This window comes from Polyodon spathula, chromosome 3, assembly GCF_017654505.1.
Source record: "Polyodon spathula isolate WHYD16114869_AA chromosome 3, ASM1765450v1, whole genome shotgun sequence".
NCBI lineage: Eukaryota > Metazoa > Chordata > Actinopteri > Acipenseriformes > Polyodontidae > Polyodon > Polyodon spathula.
In genome coordinates, this window is record NC_054536.1 from 18,172,259 (window position 1) to 18,194,257 (window position 21,999).

Consider the following 21,999-nt stretch of genomic DNA (forward strand, 5'->3'; position numbering starts at 1 on the left):
TCCTGCCCTCACCTGTCAGGCTCGTCTCTGCCCAACGTCTGCTGCTGCTGCTGCAGAGTCTGTGCCTGTGCCTGGGGCAGCGCCTTCCCCTCCAGCTCCTGCTCCAGGGAGGAGGAGGTGCTGCCCTCACGGCTCACGTTGCTGTTCCGGCCTGGGCTGTTCTCCGCGGAGGCACGTGGCGAGCCTGTGTTCTGCTTGAGAGTCTGTAGCTTGGCCAGGGGGATGATGTCGCAGTTCTGGGGTCGGTGCCACACTGTGCGCTGTGTGGAAGCGTTGTAGTAGTAGAAGCGCGAGGTGTTGGGGTCAAACAGCTCCCACCACTGGTTATCGCTGGTACGCTTGATCCGCACCCCCAGAGGAGGGTCCCACACGCACTCCCCTGTCAGCAGGTTGGCGTACATCCGCTCTCGGGTTCGAGGCTCGATGATCTCCACCCATTCCAGCCTACAGAATAGGAGAGAGGGCAGGCATGTTAGAGTGCTGGACTGTACACCCCACCTATACCGACACACACAGACACCAACACAGAGAGACTGACACACACAGACACCAACACAGACACACTCTCACACTGACCCACACAGAAAGACTGACAAACATACACACACAGACAGACAGACAAAGACAAACAGACTGCCACACACACACACACACACACAAACAGACAAACACTAACGATCTACGTACATATATGTTTAAGCAATTCGGGGAGGAGGCATATACTATCCTCTTAAGGTAGGTTTTGTCAGATTTTCCTATCTTGTGGGGACATTTTTGACACTATAAAAAGAGCCCCACCCTCACACACACACACTCACACACACACACACACACACACACACACACACACACACACACAGACACACACACACAAACACTAACTGACAGTTACAGTATCTGGGAGCTGGGAATTTAGCCAGGCAAAAGCATTCTTATTGTAGCACTTTATAACTATATTACCATTACACATGATACTACAGTATTACACACAGGCAGTATTTAAACACTCCAAGAGGCAAGACAAGTGCACTGAATTGGAAAAGGTCTAGTAGATAATCTGTCTTATTAATGACCCGTAAATAATACCAGCCAAGAAGCCGCCTTTGTCAAAAAGTATTGACTTCCACTGTTTGAGTGGACGCCTTAAACATGAAATACAAGTTGAATCTGGCAGGATTTTATTTTATGAAAATTGTTGCTTTTCAAGAATACAAAAATGTTGTAAGTATCTCCAGATGAAAGTATGCAGTAGAAGGCTAACAAATGAGGAGCAGCAATACAGTAATAAATACTATGGGCTGTGAATTTTAAGGAAATAAGAGGTATTGAGATCACCCACTACAATGTTAAACATGAATGTTTTCAGTCTATACTTTTTTCTTTTTTTTTTAACAGTACTATCAATTGATGGCAAAGCGAATGAAATACTGTAACATGGTGAACCATGGTAAACTATGGTAAATGCTTAGTATTACTGTACCAAGGGGAAAGCATTGGAAAAATGCAAAGTTTCCATGGTAAACGGTTTTGATTTCTCAATAAACATACTGTAATCTTAAGAACATAAGAAAATCTATGCCCCAGCGCTTCCCAGTAGCTGGTTGATCTCAAAACTTTGTCAAGTTTGATCTTTAAAGGATCCCAATGATTTATCATCAACAGCAAGGCCAGGAGGTAGTGTAGCCCATTGCACAACCTCACCACTCTGGTGTGCAGTAGTGTCTCTCCCCTCTGTCCTAAGACTGTATAAGATAACGTCTTCCCTGTGCTGTCACATTCACAGAGAGGGTGTGCTGTGCAGCAGTAAGATAACCCAGCTCTGGCTTGTGGGAACTTGAAACAGGACGATAAGCAGCTGGCAGCACCAATGACTCCAAGCACCTCCGTGTCACTGCACTGCACCTACAGTATATTACAAGGGCTTTTGTTAAAATGCTTTGTTTTCGTCCACTACAAATGCGCATCTGAAACTATCCGTCCTATCTAGTGTTACTTTCCTTCAGTCCTTTCTTTATTTCAATGTGCCCTTTAACCCAAGGAGGAATGTGGCTAGGCAGGATTCCGTAATTACTCCCTGTGTGTCTCGCTGTGTGTCTCATTGTGTGCTGGCTCTATCCATTACTTACTGGATCTTGAACTTTACAATTCTGGACACAAGAAAAATAAATCCCTTCAGGGCATTGATTGAGAGAGCTCTTTAAAAGAAGTGACAGCCCAAGCTTTGTTTAAGCAAGCAAGCCCTAATTAGAGGGCCTTACTGTCTAACAGTTTACTGCATTGGAAAGGTAATACAGCTACAGTAGTGCTATCAGAATGACAAGGTTAATAACTATACCAAGGTAACGTCCGGTAATCAGGCTTTATTACACTGTTTCAGAGAGGGTTTATTAGTTTAACCTCGTTTTTCCAAACACAGTTTAACCTAAAAGAATATTTATGAATGTTTTTCTTAAAAAAAAAAAAAAAAAAAAAAAAAAATCCTTAATTTATTTGTGAAAAGATGCCACTGTTATGAAAACTCAGATCACCACAACCTACTTCTACAGTATGGTCACACCGACTGCAGGTAAATACAGACAGATAGGCACCTCACTTTACCTGACACTAGAACCTGTGCTGAAGAACGGTCTCAGCAAGTTTCATCACAGCTAGATAAGCTGTTACAAAGTAATGCGGCATGCTCATGGATACCAGTCACCCCATAATGCCATTACAGTAACACCTATAAGGCGGAACACAAATAGCAAATTGTAATGAACCTTTTCATTCAAGAAATATTGAGAATAGCTGAAAAGAAGGTAGTTTTGGACACATAACTTAATACAGTAGAGTTTTCAAAGAATTTCTTTTTTTTTCCATTGCTTTATATGCCCCATACTAGATCTGCATGCATGAAAGGAAAAAGGGAGAGCACTGTAAAAGATGACTATACACACAGTAAATATTAGTCTGCTTTTTCATTGAGTACGGCAGTAATTCAAACGGTAAACGACCGTTTACACAAAACATTCACTGTAGGGCTAAATGTTTATTCTATTAAAACTTACAACAGATTTACATGCTCACTAAGATCATTCTTGAGCAGCTGCTTCTGTACTGAAGGAAGAATGAAGAACAGCTTTCTGACTCAGAACCTTGTCAACCTATTCTTTTAAAGACATCTGTTTCTCTTTTCTTGAGTTGTGTACAGATTGTGCTGTCTGCAGGCGAACAGGACAGCTGCCATCACTGCAGTGACACAGCCACAGCCGAGCCACTGCCAGGAGAATGCGTTTAGCAGTGAGGGTCAGTAACCCACAGCGATCCAGTAGCTCTGAGAGGCAGTCATAGCCTTCACCTCCAACCCCTCCCCCAGGAATACAAAGCTGCAAAAAGACAATGGAACAGCCTGCTGTATTACAATGCTCTTTACTCATCCGATGACAGACACCCCTCGTTCGCAGCAGAAGGCGCGTTGTAGTAAAAGATTCTCCACCTTAATAAAAAAAAGCATTTTGAATTCTGCTACAGTATGCATCAACCTTATTGTTCAGAAAGCATTCTTTCTGAAACTCTTTTATTAAACCAACATTTCAGTTTACACAAGATTTCAAGGCTATATACTGCAGAACTGTTTTATAAATGACAAGGTTGAAAGAAAAATGTACAGTAGCAGGTTGAGAAGCACAAAACACGACAGGCAGACACAAACAGAAACAGATACACAATCATGACAGTATTTGGCAGTGACAGTATTTGTCTATAAATTCAAATTCCTCAAATGTAGGACAAATCCTAAAAACAACATTTAAACCCCTTTCAATGTTTGGTCGGAAGCTACGATCATCGTCAGGGACTGCTGTAAAACAAAGTTGACAAAAATGGGCTGCATTATATACAGTGACAACTCATTCAATTGGTCGAATAACTTAATGGTCATGTTATTTCAATGATCTTAATTAATAATAGGACAAATCTGCAGAACTGCATTTGATGGGGTGTGTGTGTGTGTGTGTGTGTTTGTGTGTGTGTTTGTGTGGACGGTTCCCTTTTTTAATTAAAAAGGTTTCCCAATTTTATTTTCGTACACTGGGGTAATTTTCTATACTTTTAGTTTGTTTATATTATTATTGAATTATGAACTTTAATTGTTACCTATGACAACCGACAGACCAGCAGACAGTGAAACACTCATTAATGTACATTTGAGCAGATCATATACAGAATATGACTAGTATAATAAATATTACCAATTCTCTATTTATGAAACATAATAACTTTTCATTAAGGTGTCAAACTGTTACAAGAAAAATGCATACTCATCTGGTGGGTAAAGAAAAACTGAAGACTAATCTGCAGACTAATCTGGTGGGTTCTGTAACAAAGTTTTCATTACTGTACTCTGCTACCTTCCAAAGAGGACTTGTTGGCAGATCTTCTTAAACTTCTTTGTTGATTTTTGCAACAATTATTAGGGTATTTACCCTCAGTTAAAAAATGTAAAGTACTGATTCAAAATGAAAGGTGACAGTTTTGGCAAACATGAAGGAAAAAATATTCTAGACATGCACAGAAGAATTTGCACAACTGAGCATGTGTTCTAACTACAAATGAGACACTATTCTTCCAATGACACTATTTGGCACAACACCAGGTAAAAGCATCACTCGCCCCTTGCACTGCAGTATGCTAGTGTCAGTACCTTGTAGCTGTGTATTGGTTGCATTGAAAAGACTAAATATGTCTACTAGGTAAACAGTTTTAATTAAAAACGCTTCAGTTACTTGATCCAACAAAGCAGAATTGTAAACATTTGTAAAAACTATATTTTTTTTACTTCAATAAAGCGAACAAACACTTTCCATTGTGAAAGCCACAGAACCTTACTATGAAGTAAGAGAGTTTGGTGAGCTTCATCTTCACACAAGTCAGCAAATATTTGTTCTTAGTCGATCAACCTTTTATGCTACCAAACATACATTGACTTTAAGCCTTGATAATATATACAATCTATATAAAAAAATCACTGCACAATATTTTCAGGAAGTTGGGTACTGTTTAAGCAAGGCATTTCAGAATGACGTGCTTGCCTTTTTTCTGTCGTATGAGATTCTGGCTCACTCTAAAATAGCACAACATGTTTTTGTCACAGATGGCTTTCAATAGAGGCCACTATAAGTGCGCACATAATCTGATTTGTTTACTTTTTGCTGTTTAAAACTTTTAAATAGAGGCTCAAGAGCTGCTGTGTTGATTTGAGTATCCCAATTTCAACTACTGTTTCTATTATCAAGAAGTACAAGACTCATGGTACTGTCACAACACTCCCCCGGTCTGGAAGAAAGAAGGTTCTTTCACCAAGAACAAGTAGAAGAATTGTGTGGAAGGTTAAAACCAATCTGAGATTTACTGCCAAAGATATAGAAAGTGAATTGGCTGCAAGTGGGACTGGGGTTTCCATTTCAATCACAGGTCAAGTGTTGCATGGTGAAGGTTTCAATGGTCACATGCCAAGGAAAAGCCACTGATGAAAACATCAAGGACAAGCACTTAATCTTTGTAAAACAGCATTTGAACGATGGCTACGAATTCTGGTCAAAGGTTTTGTAGAGTGATGAAACAAAAATCAAGCTATTTGGTAATGCTGATAGTCGTTACTTTTGGAGAAAGTCTGGTGAGGGGTACAAAGAAAAGAACACCATACCTACTGTCAAGCACAGAGGTGGTAATATCCTTCTATAGGGTTGTTTTTCTTCTAATGGCACAGGAAATTTAGTTCTAATACATGGAAAAATTGATTCCGTAGCATACCAAAAGATATTGGCCAATCATCTGAAACTCTCCGATACAAAACTTGGTTTAAAGCACAACTGAACGTTCCAACACAACAATGATCCAAAGCACACATCAAAATCTACTTCAGAATGGATAAAAAAGAATAAAATCAAGGTTCTAGAATGGCCTAGTCAAAGTCCCTATTTAAATCTGATTGAGAATCAAGAGGGCTATAAAATGGAAAATTACCTATATGGTAGCAGGGTCCTGGGAGACAGTCAACATGGTTTTAGGATAGGGAGATCGTGTCTAACTAACTTGCTTGATTTTTTTGAGGATGCAACATCGATAATGGATAATAGCAAAGCATATGACATGGTTTATTTAGATTTCCAGAAAGCTTTTGACAAAGTCCCACACAAAAGATTAATTCTCAAACTGAACGCCTTTGGGATTCAAGGAAACGCATGTACATGGATTAGGGAGTGGTTGACATGTAGAAAACAGAAAGTACTGATTAGAGGAAAAACCTCAGAATGGAGTGTGGTAACCAGCGGTGTACCACAGGGATCAGTATTAGGTCCTCTGCTATTCATAATCTACATTAATGATTTAGATTCTGGTATAGTAAGCAAACTTGTTAAATTTGCAGACGACACAAAAGTAGGAGGAGTGGCAAACACTGTTGTAGCAGCAAAGGTCATTCAAAATGATCTAGACAAGATTCAGAACTGGGCAGACACATGGCAAATGACATTTAATAGAGAAAAGTGTAAGGTACTGCACACAGGAAATAAAAATGTACATTATAAATATCATATGGGAGATATTGAAATTGGAGAAGGAATCTATGAAAAAGACCTAGGAGTTTTTGTTGACTCAGAAATGTCTTCATCTAGACAATGTGGGGAAGCTATAAAAAAGGCTAACAAGATGCTCGGATACATTGTGAAAAGTGTTGAATTTAAATCAAGGGAAGTAATGTTAAAACTGTACAATGCACTAGTAAGACCTCATCTTGAATATTGTGTGCAGTTCTGGTCACCTCGCTATAAAAAAGATATTGCTGCTCTAGAAAGAGTGCAAAGAAGAGCGACCAGAATTATTCCGGGCTTAAAAGGCATGTCATATGCAGACAGGCTAAAAGAACTGAATCTGTTCAGTCTTGAACAAAGAAGACTACGTGGCGACCTAATTCAAGCATTCAAAATTCTAAAAGGTATTGACAATGTCGACCCAAGGGACTTTTTCGACCTGAAAAAAGAAACAAGGACCAGGGGTCACAAATGGAGATTAGACAAAGGGGCATTCAGAACAGAAAATAGGAGACACTTTTTTACACAGAGAATTGTGAGGGTCTGGAATCAACTCCCCAGTAATGTTGTTGAAGCTGACACCCTGGGATCCTTCAAGAAGCTGCTTGATGAGATTCTGGGATCAATAAGCTACTAACAACCAAACGAGCAAGATGGGCCGAATGGCCTCCTCTCGTTTGTAAACTTTCTTATGTTCTTATGTTCTTATGTATGAGTTAAAGGTGGTTCTGCACAAGAGAAGTCCTCGGAATTTGAATGAATTGGAATAATTTTGCGATTTAGAATCACAAAAATCACTAAAGAATTAGGCCAAATGTGCATTGACAAATATCCTAATCATTTAAAAGAGGTTATTATTGCTAAAGGTGCCTCAACTAGCTATTAATTTCATTTTCCTAGTCAGAATATGAATACTTTTGAATTAACATTTTAGGAGTTTTGCAAAAAAATTGCATACATCTCTGAATTTTGCATCCTAGATGCAAAATAAATCCATTGGATGGAAAAATATTTCGTCTTGTGTTCACAGGACGCACAGAATGGAAAAGGATGCAGATATGCCTACACACAATGCCTACACACACTAACGCCATTAGAATTGTTTGACTACAGTTCCTAGCGGCACAGTGAACATTGGAAATTAATACGATAGTATCTCACTATGCACTGTACTTTATTTAAAAATAATGTGTTATACCCCATATTAACAGAGGGCCATACTGCTAAGAAATAAAACAAGTATTTTGGAAAAAGTAAATGCAAACACACACAAGTAGGGCTTGAAGTTTTCAGGTTTTACTTTTAATCAGGTGACAAATTTAAGCTGATTCTGTTTCATAATTAAAATCTATAAATTGCAAAACAATCTTTATTTTTACCTTCATATCTTGCCTTAGCCTAATTCTGGTCCCTTTAATTTTAGTTCAAACAGAGCCAACAACTGACGTGAATTGTTCATCCTCGATCCTACTTTTAACTCGCATTTCATTTTTGCAGTCGTCTAATTTAATGTTGTGCTTTTGTTATTTTCTGCACGAGTTTAACAGGGATGCCCTTACAGATTTTTTTAAGCATAATAATTAATGCACAGTGTACATCACTGACAGCAAGTCAGTTTTCGATCAAACGTTTTTTTGCTAAACAGTCAGTATCTTCAGGGGATTCTCATGAAGAAGTTTGCTCATCTGCATCTCGGCCATCTTCTGATTACAAGTAGTACAGTGACCGAAGTAGTTGCAGTTAACTACAGGATATACAGTACTTAAGGATTTGGTTATAAAACTGACAGTACTACACCTAAAAAAAGTAAAAGTACTGTAGTATTTCTTGAGATATAGCAAGAATGTTTGAAAATACACTGCTCAAAACACTGATCTGCCTTGGAGTACCAGAATAATTCCTTCTAGGAAGAACAAATTAAAACACAAAAACAAATTAGATTGTTACAGTTCCCTGAACAGGAAATTCAATCTGGCCAATTACCTCACCATAATTAAAAACCCAAAACACAGACATATCCTAACCAAATCCAGAAATACTGCAAATTGAAACTGACAGACACAAAGTGCAGAGTAACAGACCTATACTGGTAGTTATTTATTTGAGTGCTAACATTAGAAATATGTACAATAAAGACTAGCAGTTGAATTTGAGAGCGGGAGAAAGACACAGGGTGTAAATTACAGAAAGTGACTAGTGACTCAATCATGTTCTGATGACAAACCTAGGTATACAGTACAGCAGTGCCTACTGTAATCCACACACATTCTGCTGCCACACAGCATGACATAGTGTAAAGTACAGCACAAAACCACAAGGGCACACAGAATGTCAGCCTCTCCCACACGACACTACAGTTCAATAACCCTCAAGAGAAAGCGGACACACGCCTGACTCGTTAGCGAAGCAGATACTAAACTTCGCTTTCTGGGTTAAAAGGCTGCAACACAACTTGTGTTGTTAGTGTTTGTTTAGTAGAGCTGTTTTGAATCTCAGCAGCTTTCAGTACTTCCACAATTAATAAGACAAACCGGGCAATTAGAAAGTCAATTTTGGTAGTGAGCAGGGGAGAAGATGCCTCAAGTATTACTCTAAAGTCGATTAAAGTACTTTGTCCCCCTCTTTTGAGAACCAGACACCTCTTGATCGCTGCTTTTATAGATTAAAACACTTCGGGCTAACAGGCTGTCAATGTTGAGAGCACAAACGATTGTTTAAATATTAATGCGCACACAGATCTAGTGCTTGGGTTACAACAGAGCTGGCTGTTGCCAACATGTTGTGCAGCTCTGTGGAGATGAAGCCGACACTGGACTGGCTGTGTCTCAGCCACTGTGGGGCAGTTACAGTACATTCCATTTAATTCCCTTAACATTTAAGATTTGTGATTAAACACATTTCAAATGTTTAAACATATTGGGCAACTGTGACCAATCAAAAGTCATGATAACTTCTCCTTTAGGATTCTGCTACTTGATTATAATTATGCTAAAACATTAATGTGAGTGATACAACACACTCACAGGTAAGCCATGCTCTATTTTTTTACTGACGGCCTGTGTAATCAACTTTAACACCTTAATGAAACGCGGCAGTAGCCAACACGCAAAATAGCACACATGTGTTACAGTAGCAGGTCTCCCAGTGTGTGCATGCTTCATCTCTTAAGTGTAATTCCACTTTACTCTGCCACCCACCAGTGCACTATTTCATTCTGCTCCTCTTATAGAAGGAATATGTCCTCTAAACTGGTGTTTCTCAACCCTGGTCTTGGGGACCCACTGTGTCTGCTGGTTTTCATTCCAACTGAGCTCTCAATTAAATTCCGTAATTAGACCCTTAACTGAACTGATAATTTGCTTAATTCAACTTTTAATTGTTTTAAGCTTTTAAACAGTTGCAGATTTCAAGTTAGCTATAACATTTTATAAGAAATTTGAACTATAACTGTTTAAGAGCTGAAAACAATTAAAAAGGTCTAACTAAGTTAATTATCAGTTCAATTAAGGGTTTAGTTAACTAATTGAGAGCTCAGTTGGAATGAAAACCAGCAGACACAGTGGGCCCCCAGGACCAGGATTGAGAAACACTGCTCTAAACAACACTGCCTGCCCCCCTTTCCGTCCTGGGATCTGAGAGTGTAGCGCATACAGTTACAGTAGCCGATGTACTGTACTAAATAACCAGAGTCTGGGTTCCCATCAGAGTGGATTGTATCAAGACCCCCCCCCCCCCCCCCCCCCCCCTCACTGCTCATACTCCTGGCACCTATAGTACTGTTTGGTCATTTGAAGAATATTCTTAAATAAGGATAGTTCTGAAACCCAGGTCGGTGCAGCGGGGCTAATGTGAGTTTCTAAGCCTGCTCAAACTCCTGGCTCCTGATCATTTCAATAATAGACTTCATTGTGGGGAGTTCTCAAACCCAGGACTGGGTGCAGCAGGGCTGATGCAAGTTCCAGGCCATGGCAGTCTGCAATGAGGCACTTTCAGGACATGTTTGTGTGAGCCACAGCAGATATGGATTCCATTAATCTGTATTGACCAACATCAGTCAGCTGAGCTAACAGACAAGTTGTACTCAACCAGATCTGGTCTGAAGTGATTTGTTCCTTGGCTGACCACATTCTCAGTGGGAATTACTCATCTCAGTCGATCAGCCTGACAGGTACAGAACTGTACAGCTCTCTTTCAACACTCCGCTAAGGAGCATTCAGCTTCACCTGAACTACTGAAGTAACAAATCACAGTGTACAGATTCTATGTGATGCTTTCTTTATATGATACTGTATATGGCATCATATCTGATACGACACTATTTAATATTATCTGTTTGCAGACCTTGCTTTCTTATGGTAATTTCACCTACAGGGTGAAATTGTCCCCACCCTGGCAGGATGGCCTTTTCTGTCAGTAATCAACCAGCCACCTCCCCTAATGACTGACATGCTTTGACCTGGATGACATTGCTGAGGTGAAATGACCTACAGCAGGAAGTACAAGTGTAACAGATTTACACCAAGCTTCAATCCGTCTCTTGCTCTGGAGAATATGCTGTAGTCTACATCCCGACAAAGCAAGCAAACTGGGAACTTTCTTCTACTTGCAGTACTGTTGAAACAGACATATCATCACATGTGCTGCACATCTGAGATCTATACAGTTAATGGAAGTGCAAGGAAGTGAGGTTTAGGAACGTAGTTTGTTAGCCACAGTCTCTTTATTAACAATGCCACTCTCACAGTGTGCACCAGGTGTGTTATCATACACGGCGCCTGTGCAGGCCAGCACCACCAGTCATCACACCAACAAGACAGATCTGAGCCTGTGAGGATAGTAATCTGGATCCGTCTGTCAATTACATAGCAAACCAAACTTCAATCTATCTCCCCGTCTGGGGACTAGAGACCAACTTCACATCCAGACAACAAGATGTTGCAGCAAGAGAGGTTCGAGTCATTTACTGAATCTTATAACTTTAAGATGAAAAACATTTTAAAAACTTCAACATCCTGGGAATGTTGCTATCCACTCAGATAAACTACAGCACTTGCAGGTCTACAATCATTGATTGATAGATTCTGTTTAGCTCCCTGAACGTTTAAACTTTAAGATTTAAAATGTTTATAAACTTTAACATATTGGAAATGTTGGTAACCCATAACAAGAAACACTAAACATAAGAGTTTAAAACATGACTACAATATTAATATGGAGAGTATAAGACTAATGTGTAGAAATGTGAAGAAATACTGAATATGAAATAAATGAACTGCTGTATTTGTTTCAGACTAATAAGACATCTGTGAAATGCAGATGTTCCAAATGGATGACCCTAAACTTTGAACACCCTTGGTCCCAGTGCAAGGGCAAGGTCCAAAAAACCTCTTCAAAATGCAAAGAATAAGAGAAGCTGTTCTGCTGTAGTACTGCCCTGTGCCCCTGTCCAATCACACAGCACAGCACTATCACTGACAATCAGGATCAGGCCATCTGAGTCCACAGAGCTCGGTGCAGCTGTTGAATTGGAGAGGCGGGATGGTGCTGTGTAACCACTTAATCCTCCTCAACAGCTGCCGTTTACCACATGTACGACACAGAATGGCACACGAGTAACCCAGGGTAATGGGCTATGTTACATGCACTTCTCCAGTGCACAGTGCTTTTTTTTATCCTTCTGAAACCCTGCTCCATCACAAACGGCTCTAGCCAGCAGTATTCTGTGTTTTTACTGCTGGTAGTGTCTCTCTAGCATGATTTGGGGAAGCAGCTGCATAACTACTGTCTGATCCCTGTCTTTACAGAGTCTGCCCTGGGACAGGAGAAGAGAAGAGAAGAGATGAGACGTGACGCATTGACGGCTGAGCCAAGCCCTACAAAGGAAGGATCAAAGCCGCTTCCTCTTAATCTAAGAGTGTTCATGTAGAAAAACTAAGCCCCTTCGTTTCTGTCTGCTTTGCCTACTGTAGGCAAAACTGTGTTAGTGCGCCCCGTTTCCAAGTGCAGTCTTGTGTTTGTCAGCTTTCAGTGGCTGCCTCTAATCAAGTAAGAGTATTTCTCAAGTGTGCAAGGGGTAGTACACTCTCGAGGTGATTCGAGATGGCCCGAACATTTCTAAACATATAAGTCAGTAATAAATATAAATAAAGAAAAAAACAGACAACAAATCTGATATGAATGTATAGTATTGCGTGTAGTTGCGTTAAAGGTTCCCATGGGGACCTTACTTTTAATGCTGTTTAGCGAAGTTCAACGTAGTAAAGGTATGGTGCAGTATGCATTCTGGTGACACCAATTGAAACACTAGCTTCTTTTTTAATACTGTCTACACATTCATGGAACTGAATCACAATCCATAGACCTGGCAAAATGACAGCTTTGCAGCTTTCAGAACTTAAATCGTATTTCAATCATTTCACAAATCTGTTCGTTAGAAAACATAATACAAACTTATAAAAGGGTCCGGATGTACAAACAGAATATATAATATAATTGGCTTATGCGATCAAAGAGACTTTCCTCCCTTGTGAGTAAAGGCTTGTAGGAAGTTTGTTAGTTGTAAGAGCCAGTTCCCTTGCTAGTGATGGAACATATCTGATGTCTCTCTCTGTATCTCTAATTTATTGTCATGATTATGTCTGTTACAGTTATATTTACAACAATAAAATGTAATAACAACAACAACAACATGTATTACAATATCTATTATTATTATTATTATTAGTTTACAATATAATACAAATAACAATTCTAATAATAATATCAATACTTTTCGATTAATGATTCGTCGATTAATCACACATGTGGGCTTTGTTTGATTATAAAATGTGCAGATGTATAATTTGGAACGAGTCGTTTGGGAATTAAAAGTGTGATGGAAGAAGAGAGGAGTTTCTTACACATTACTTGCATTCCTGCAGCCTCAGAGTTATTGAAAGAGTGAGCTTAACAAGGCTGTGACTGATCCTACAAGCAAGAGGGACCTCTGGAGAGGCAGCTTTGTGCTCGGAGGTCACGTAAACAGCTCTGGCTCTGGGAACGCTGTCCAACGTGCCCGCCGCTATTGCACTGATGTGCCAGCAAGGTCCAGTTAAATCAGCAGGAACATGAACTCCAACAAACATAGCTAATGGATTGAGGGCCAGAGCTACCCTTATCATCCAAAACTATTAAACACTCAATTGTGCTAAATACAGAAATACTAAAAGAAACTCAATGTCTTCAAGATACATATTTTAACTAGAAATCTTCCTGTATGTCTTCAAAACAAACGTTCCAACTGGAAGGGGAGACCTCTATTTTTCTTTAATAAAAATATTGATTACTATAGAAAACCTACAAGATTTTTGTCATTTTCCTCTGGATATATCTGTGGATCACACCCGTCCCCATACAGTAGACATCTTTAATGTTCTGTAGATTTCTAGAAATATCTTTTTTATTGGATTTTTATAGAAGGGTCATCATCTACAGTAAGAAAAACAGCGTTGCTGAATCCCAGATACAGTAAGAATAACAAGGCAGACAGTAAGAATACCAGACATTACCTGGTTGTACAGCAAGTGTGATAAAATGAGTTGCTTTTTTAATGACTCTGGAGAGAGAGGAAGAGAAATGCTCACTAGCACTTGTTTTCTAATCCATTACTCTTGCTACAGTACATTATGAATATAACAAGGCAAAAAATGTTAACCTCCATATACTGTATTGTCAAGAGAATATCCAGCAGACAGTCTCAGCTCTTCTACAGCAGTGTGCATTACTATACAGTGGCACACATACAGGAGATGCTACTGTGTACAACCTTGAATGTATGGTACAATAGCAGAGCTCATATATCCAAAAAAAAAAAAAAAAAAAAACGCTGCTTGAAATGTATTTGGTGTCAAAAAAGACCACGTTCTTATTCATTCATAAAATAGAATTTATGAATACTACATAATTTATAAAAAATATATCACGCAAAGCAAGTGGATGCACAATGAAATAAATAGCACACATTCTACTGTACAGAACAGGGTTTCTCTTGTTTCTTTATCAGGTAATTTGATAGTGGTACAGTACCAGTTTTTTTTGTTTTTTTACTGTAATCTGGTGTGAATTATACTTTCATTTTACAGTTGATTCAAAGTTAAACATAACATTATTTTAAATTTTTAAAAAATATCCCAACATCAAAAACCCTCGTTGGTCTTAGCACTTGTAAAAGTTGTATTTAATCTTGTTAAATTACTGTACTGAATTAATTGATAAATATGATTGTCTCTATGTCCAGGTTGTGTTGGTACATTCTGATTGGCTTAGTGGATTACACCATAAAAAAAAAAAAAAAACTTTTTTGTAATACCAAGCCTGAGTATATTCTGTGTATTATTTGCTAGTGCGAGGGGGAGCAAGGGTGTGTCTTCCTTTGGAAGTATTTAAACTGAGCTTTGTCTTCTTTTGTGTACCTCAGATACAGCCTTGAAACAGAATGAATGTGGCATATTCATCCCGCTCAGAAACCTTACAGTAATTACTAAAGATCTTGGCTAATCATCTCCTCTTTAAAAACACACAGCAGATTGTAGTGGTCAAGCCATCTCACACATGCCGTGGTAAACCCCAAATTGAAAGTGGGATAATAGGGGCAATAAATGTCCCACTCCCATTTATTCAAGGCTGGTGGCAAAACAATTTTGACCACCACTGTCGGCACAAAGATCTTCATTATCTCAACTCGTGACATTCTGGATCAAAAACCAAAAACTCAGGTCAGCCAGGTCCCCATAGCCTAACCTCACTGCAAAGGGGAAGGCCACAAAAGCCATTCACTTTTACCAATCCAACACTTTGGGCAAGCTATTCTCCAAATCATTAACAGCACATTTACAATTCTATAACAAACATGAATACTTGACACTATTTGCTGTACAAGCCCCACATGGTAGGTGTAGGTTTTGGTTTGGGTGCGTTTTTCCTTTCTGTAAATATTTTTTTTAATGAAAATGTAGGTAACCAAGGGACTGCCACTGAACACACAACATACTTCCTGCTGGAGTAATGCAAAAAGATTTACTCTCCTTTAAAATGTGTGTTGAATTAACCTTGATTGTAATTGTGCAAGGGAGTCACCTGTGTGCTGCAATCAATTACATTGTGGTCACTTTCTTCCCACACTTCAGCTCTAACATTGCACAACTTGCTTCTGTATGGCCAGATATTCTAAAAGTAAACAAACTTCTCTGACGGGTGAAAAACTGTTTTGAGGGAATGAGGGATTAAAACCATATATAACATAATTTCACTACCTATAGTAGCATACAGTAGCAAATAAAACTTCATAAATTCCTATTCAACCAGTGGTTATACCTGTTTCGTTATTTACAGTGTTGTCATTGTTTGAACTACTTGTCGTGTTCATCACATTTAATTGATGAATGACCTTACCAATCAAAGTCATAAACAACGAGAGATGCGTAGCCAAAGTATGAATACTCAGGAATTTAGTTACTCTCTTACAAAGCAAAGAATTCTACATAAAAATGTGTCCTTTTATTTAATTTGCATGGTGGTGGCATTCTCAATTAATTATAAAGCGTAACAACCTCCAACAATTCATACAATACAATTCCCATCTCGGGTGCATGTCTTTAGCTGTGATCTGTAGAAGCTCTAGCCCGTAAAAGATATTCATGGAATTTTCCAGATTACTCCCATGAGGGACAGAATCCTACACAACTGAGTATTCCGCTCCCATGGAAAATCTGCTCTTCAATAAACACTGAATTATGCTAAGCAGTGCTATACAATTTAGCAGTGTTTTAAATGTCCCCTGTGAAAAGTTCTTAATATAAAAAACGTTCAGTTTCTTTCAAGCTGCCTGCCACTGGACTAATCCAGATTACGACACCCGATTCACCATGAAATATATTTTAATAACTCTAAATAAAAGCTGCCTCCCTACTAGGGGTGTTGCGATATGACAAAAAGATCATCGTGATAAAAATTCTGACAATTATTGTATCGTCAATATTTTTCAGTATCGCGGTAATTAATGATCATCACGAAGTAAGAGAAAAGTGGTGGGAAACAGCCGCCATTCTTCAATATAGTTTGTCTCTTTAGCAGTTTGGCCCCGTTGGGTATGAGATACAAAACTGTACTGCCTCAGGTGTAGTTAAAGTATAGCTGAGTGTCAGTGGAAAAACCTCCCAGCTACACCTTGTCCGGACCGTTCAGCTCTGTTATACATAGGGGGGAAAGGCAGTGGAAAGCAGGCATTTGATATTGTTTCAGTCATGTGTAACCTAATGGAAACCGATAGGCACTGATAGTTCAGTGAAAAACCAGCTGCAGGTTCATTTTTATTATTTAGACAGTTGTGATCCCAACAGCCTTCTTATGGTTGCTATGTCTGTTGTCTATGTCTACAATCAGTAGGTTACACAAGGACATGTCCTTCTAATTCGCTGGCTGGAAAACTAGTTATTTTTGGAGAAAATTATTTTGCCGGTTTGCTTTACTGTTCATGTGCTCTTTATTCCAGGTTTTGAATGAGAAGGTTGTGTTTGTTAAATGTCACACTCCCTGGGACGTCCTGTACAAATATGCTGAGGTGGTGCACATCAAGCTGCCGATACAGCTCAATGATTTAAAGAGCAAGGCCTCAGCTTTCAACTGTTTTACCAAGCTCTTCAGTCCCAGTGAGGATTTAATTCATCCAGAAACTGAATACTTCACTGCTCCATTTGAGAAGGAAAGAAAATCACATTTCTACAAGGACTGGACCTTGTTAAAAATGGGTTAGATACGCTTCGTCTTAACATCACTAAGCAGTTAAAAAAAAAAAATATAATATATACAGGGCCATAGCTAGCCATAAAACATCAGAGAGGCACTTGCCTTTGCACACCCCTCCCCCTCACTACTAAAGTTTCTATAAATGAACAAAAAGATATGAGGACATTTTCATATTGTATATTTAAATACAAAACCTTAGTTAACAGTTTTTTTTTTTTTAATCTAAATTAAGTATTATTATAGAATTGAGTACCTGAGCTTCTAAATTTGCATGACCTGTGTGGTTTTTGTGGGCTTTTGCTTTTCTACAGTGCAAATACGTAGCTTTTCTCTGCAGCATTCAAATTCCATATAAAAGATTACAAGAAAATAAGAAATGTAGCAATGCCAGAATATTTGTTGTAGACACTATACTTAGTTTTAAATCCTAATCTATCAAACTTAAATTTGAACAATAATGTCATTATCCAGTTGCTGAGAAGATAAAAGTGCATGCATAAATAAAACCCGGTTTTTTTTGTTTTGTGTGATATTAATTCAATGTGTTGATATCATGTTTATTCAGACAAACCTTGCAATGAAATGACCTTGGGCTGGTTGACAAGAGAGTTTAGCTGCGTGTGTTATAAGAACATCATAACGAGGGGTGGCAGCTCGAGTTTTTCATCTGATCAGTCGATTTGATTCTGTCTGATTTGAGTTCTGACTTTATACTCATGAATATGCATGTGACTACGTTATTAATGCGATTGGCCAGCAGCGAGGCTCCTTGCAAACCGCAGCCCTGTGAATTCGACACAACCCTCAACTCAAATACCAGTGTCAATCACTGAGAGAGACCCTGAAGTATCCCACTTACTTCAAATGCAAAAGTCAAATGATTCTTAATACACCAGAACAGATATTTAGGGTTTCTGGTTTTCAGGTTTTATTTTTGAGCACTCTGTCTGCCTTTAACGGTATAATTAGCGTCATTAAACCATATCAATTTCTTAATCTAAGCATGGAAAAATGATAATGACATAACAAGCTTTTACCTCTGCATTCCTAAAACCACAGGGATAATCGTTTTACCCTCACTACTTGGAGGTTGTAGCTACAACACTAAACCGTCTGTTTCATAAAACAAAGACAGCACCCTTGCTAAACTCTTCAAATGAAACAAATAACTGTTATGATTAATTATGTATATCGCATTATAAGAACACTGCTTAAAATGCAAAGTAAGTCATTTTATTCCTCACGTTATTATTCGCTGCAGTAGTAAGAAGTCATCTTGTTTAAATGTTTTGTCACCAAAAATCATATTTAAAGGCAGGTATATTTCTCAGAAATAAAACCCAAAAAACAGAAACCAGATATAATTTAAATATTGATATTACATTTAAATGCAGACAGTACCAAACTCATCAATCACTCGATATAAGTAAATAGACACAATTTAAGCATACTGCAGCATTTCGCAGGCAGGTAGAAAGGACCAGCAATACAAGAAACAGTACAGGACTTAAATACAGCAAGGACGCAAGTCTTGAGTAACAACACATAATTGGCAGCGCAGCACACTTTTATAACATAGCTCCGCCCCTTTATGTTAATCGGGTGCCAGAGCTTTAAACACATCCCATTGGTCCTCATCCGCACACCAGGACCAATGGGCACAGACAAACAACAGCCAATTACAGAGGAGACACAGACACAGAGTTTACAATTGCACACAGTCACAGAGACAGGGCTATACAAGCAAACAGCAGGAAATACAGAGCAGGAAGGGAACACAATACAGCAGGAATTACAGTACACAACCACAATAGAAACAGTAGGAACACAGTACACAACATAATTACACGAATCGCTACATTACACCCACCTTAGCCTCTTTTTGTCCCCAAAAAGTCAGCAGGGCACAATGAAGCATATGGCCGTAATCGGTCACCTCCCCAGCTAAAACACAAACCCCCCTCCCCTCATGTCCGGTGTTTCTCCTCTCCGGATTCTGGTGGGTGGGTTGGCGGGGTGATCCTGGGTCTTTAGTCAGAGGCACCCGATTAACCTCTCTGATGACCCTTGCGCTTCTGTAAGGGGGTGCCCGTTTAACTTCCTTTCTACCCCCTAAGGCCGAGTGACTCTTACACCATCAGGGCTCCCTCACAGAGGGTGGAAAAACCGGTAGCAGCAGTGCCGACCGTGGTACACCTGGCAGCAGCACTGGGCAATCTGACAGTGGAAAAGCTGACTCCTCCGGATGTGCAGCTAGCAGTGGCAACAGTACGGAGCCCTCCGTCGCTTGTGGTGGGCACTCAGGCGGCGGCTCTTGATAAATATGCACATTTTCCACTGATTTTAAAGCACTTTTATCTCAGCCTTACACAATTGACAGTATGTAAACAAACCTAAAATTCCATATTTACATTCTTGCTCAATTGTGCAGAAAAATAGCAAGGAGATTGTTTAGAACATAATATAGTGAGAATCAAAATCTAGGGATGTGTTGAGGTGTTTTATTGAAATACAAATTGCACTCTCGACAATGGTTAGTTGCATTTTTGTTTATTTGTTTTTAATGTGATTGTTATCACACCTAATACATAATAAGAATAATAATAATAATAATAATAATAATAATTAATAATAATTAATATAATCGCTTTATTTTATATAGTGCTTTAATGTGGTACTCTCAAAGCACTTTGATGTCTCATCATCAAAGTATTTTAAATGTCATTTTTTTTTTTTTATTTCTTAGGCAAGCTTTATCCTTACTCGGGCATATTATGAGAAGAATGAAGGGGAATTTGGAATCACCAAGCTTTTGGACCGTGGGGTGTACAAGGCAGCATATCCACTGCATGATGTAAGTTCAGTTTGATTATTATTTCAAGTAATATACAAGCAATCTTGTTTTTAATTACAAAATACATTACAGGAATGCATAACAAATTAATAATACGTAAGAGAGCTCATGTATTTACGCAAAAGCCCACGTTTCATGATACAGAAACCAGTAATGTGTTATTAATGTCCTTTGTGTTACTAACTCACCTTGTATCTATCATTCAGCCAACTGTGGGCGTGCTAATGAAAGTATTTATGAGTTGATCTCTGTCTTCAGGTCTTTGTAGTGAATGTTTTTGTTTCTAGCTGACAGTCATACTGTATTTACTCTTTACAGTGCAGATTCAATGTAAAGTCAGAAAACCAAAAACGCCCCAATGAAAGGTACCTCTTGTACAAAGAATGGGCTCACCCTAGGAGCTTTTATAAATTGCAGCCTCTGGATCTGATAAGGTAAAAGAAGGAAGAGTATGTAGCTTTAAATTTGCTTCCAAGCCCTCAATGCATTTCATTGTGGAATTCTTCCACAGTTACGTTTTTAGCATTTTCAGTCCTGTGTGGTAAGCTTTCCAAAAAGGGAAATGAAAATGCATCCATCTGTACTTTTTACATCACATTTGGCATTTTTTGGCAATGTTCTTCAGTGAATATTTCACCATCCTCCAGTCATGTTACAAAAAAGCAGGACTCTATGGCACCACACATGCTTTAAAATCTGGTAACTGATAACGGGGGGGTTTTTGTTTAGAGGACAAAGCAGTTCAGTATTACAATTGTCAATGTAAATATTTATTTCTAATAAATTGAAGCCTGTTTTTGCTTCTCACACAGAAAGTATTATGGAGAAAAGGTTGGTATCTATTTTGCATGGCTTGCCTTCTACACAGAAATGTTGGCATTTGCAGCAGTGGTGGGATTGGGCTGCTTTATCTTTGGATACCAAACTAAGGAAGCAAGCACATGGAGGTATGTAGGTGCAGAGTCTCAAATATCCAAGGAATGGGGAAATTATATATACTCTGAACAAAAAAAATGGAAAACACAACATGTAAAGTGTTGGTCCCATGTTTAATGAGCTAAAATAAAAGATCCCAGAAATTTTCCACATGCACAAAAATCTTATTTCTCTCAAATGTTGTGCACAAATTTGGTTACATCCCTGTTAGTGAGCATTTCTCCTTTGCCAAGATAATCCATAATAGGTGATAGATATGATAATAGATAACAGGTGTGGCATATCAAGAAGCTCATTAAACACACAGGTGCACCTTGTGCTGGGGACAAAAAAAGGCAACGTTGTGAACAGAGTGGCCCTGTTGGCGGTGGTCTATGGTATGGGCAGGCATAAGCTACTGACAATGAACACAATTGCATTTTATTGATGGCAGTTTGAATGCAGAGATACCGTGACGAGATCTTGTGGCCCATTGTCATGCCATTCATCCGCCATCATCACCTTATGTTTCAGCATGATAACGCACTGCCCCATGTCGCAAGGATCTTTACACAATTCCTGGCAGCTGAAAATGTCCCAGTTCTTCCATGGCCTGCATACTCAGACACGTCACCCCTTGAGCATGTTTGGCATGCTCTGGATCGACGTGTACGACAGAATATTCCAGTTTCCGCCAATATCCAGGATATAGTTTATTCTTTGTTAAATGTCAGTGAATAAATATTTATCCTTTTATCATTTACTTACTAAAATATGATATGTTTCTATCAAAGCAAGGAGGTGTGTGATCCCCAAATTGGAGGCAGCATTATCATGTGTCCTCAGTGTGACAGGGAATGCACTTATTGGAGACTCAAT

The 21,999-nt window shown here is 38.9% G+C and overlaps 1 protein-coding gene and 1 long non-coding RNA gene across 2 annotated transcripts in view; one reads left to right on the forward strand and one right to left on the reverse strand.

Moving 5' to 3' along the window:
- Nucleotides 1-20,407, reverse strand: part of LOC121307897 (rho GTPase-activating protein 39-like) — a 71,347-nt gene extending 50,940 nt beyond the window's left edge. Inside the window, exons 1-2 of the mRNA XM_041240228.1 lie at nt 20,394-20,407; nt 13-498 (exon numbers count right to left, since the gene is read on the reverse strand). Of these exons, the coding sequence (XP_041096162.1) occupies nt 13-498; nt 20,394-20,407 (500 nt within the window). The remainder of the gene's footprint in view (nt 1-12; nt 499-20,393) is intronic.
- A 144-nt stretch (nt 20,408-20,551) lies between these two features.
- LOC121308646 lies at nt 20,552-21,988 on the forward strand. Its single transcript, XR_005948534.1, has 3 exons — nt 20,552-20,639; nt 21,018-21,152; nt 21,915-21,988. It is a non-coding gene; the product is annotated as an uncharacterized LOC121308646 (long non-coding RNA).
- Nucleotides 21,989-21,999: the final 11 nt, after the last annotated feature.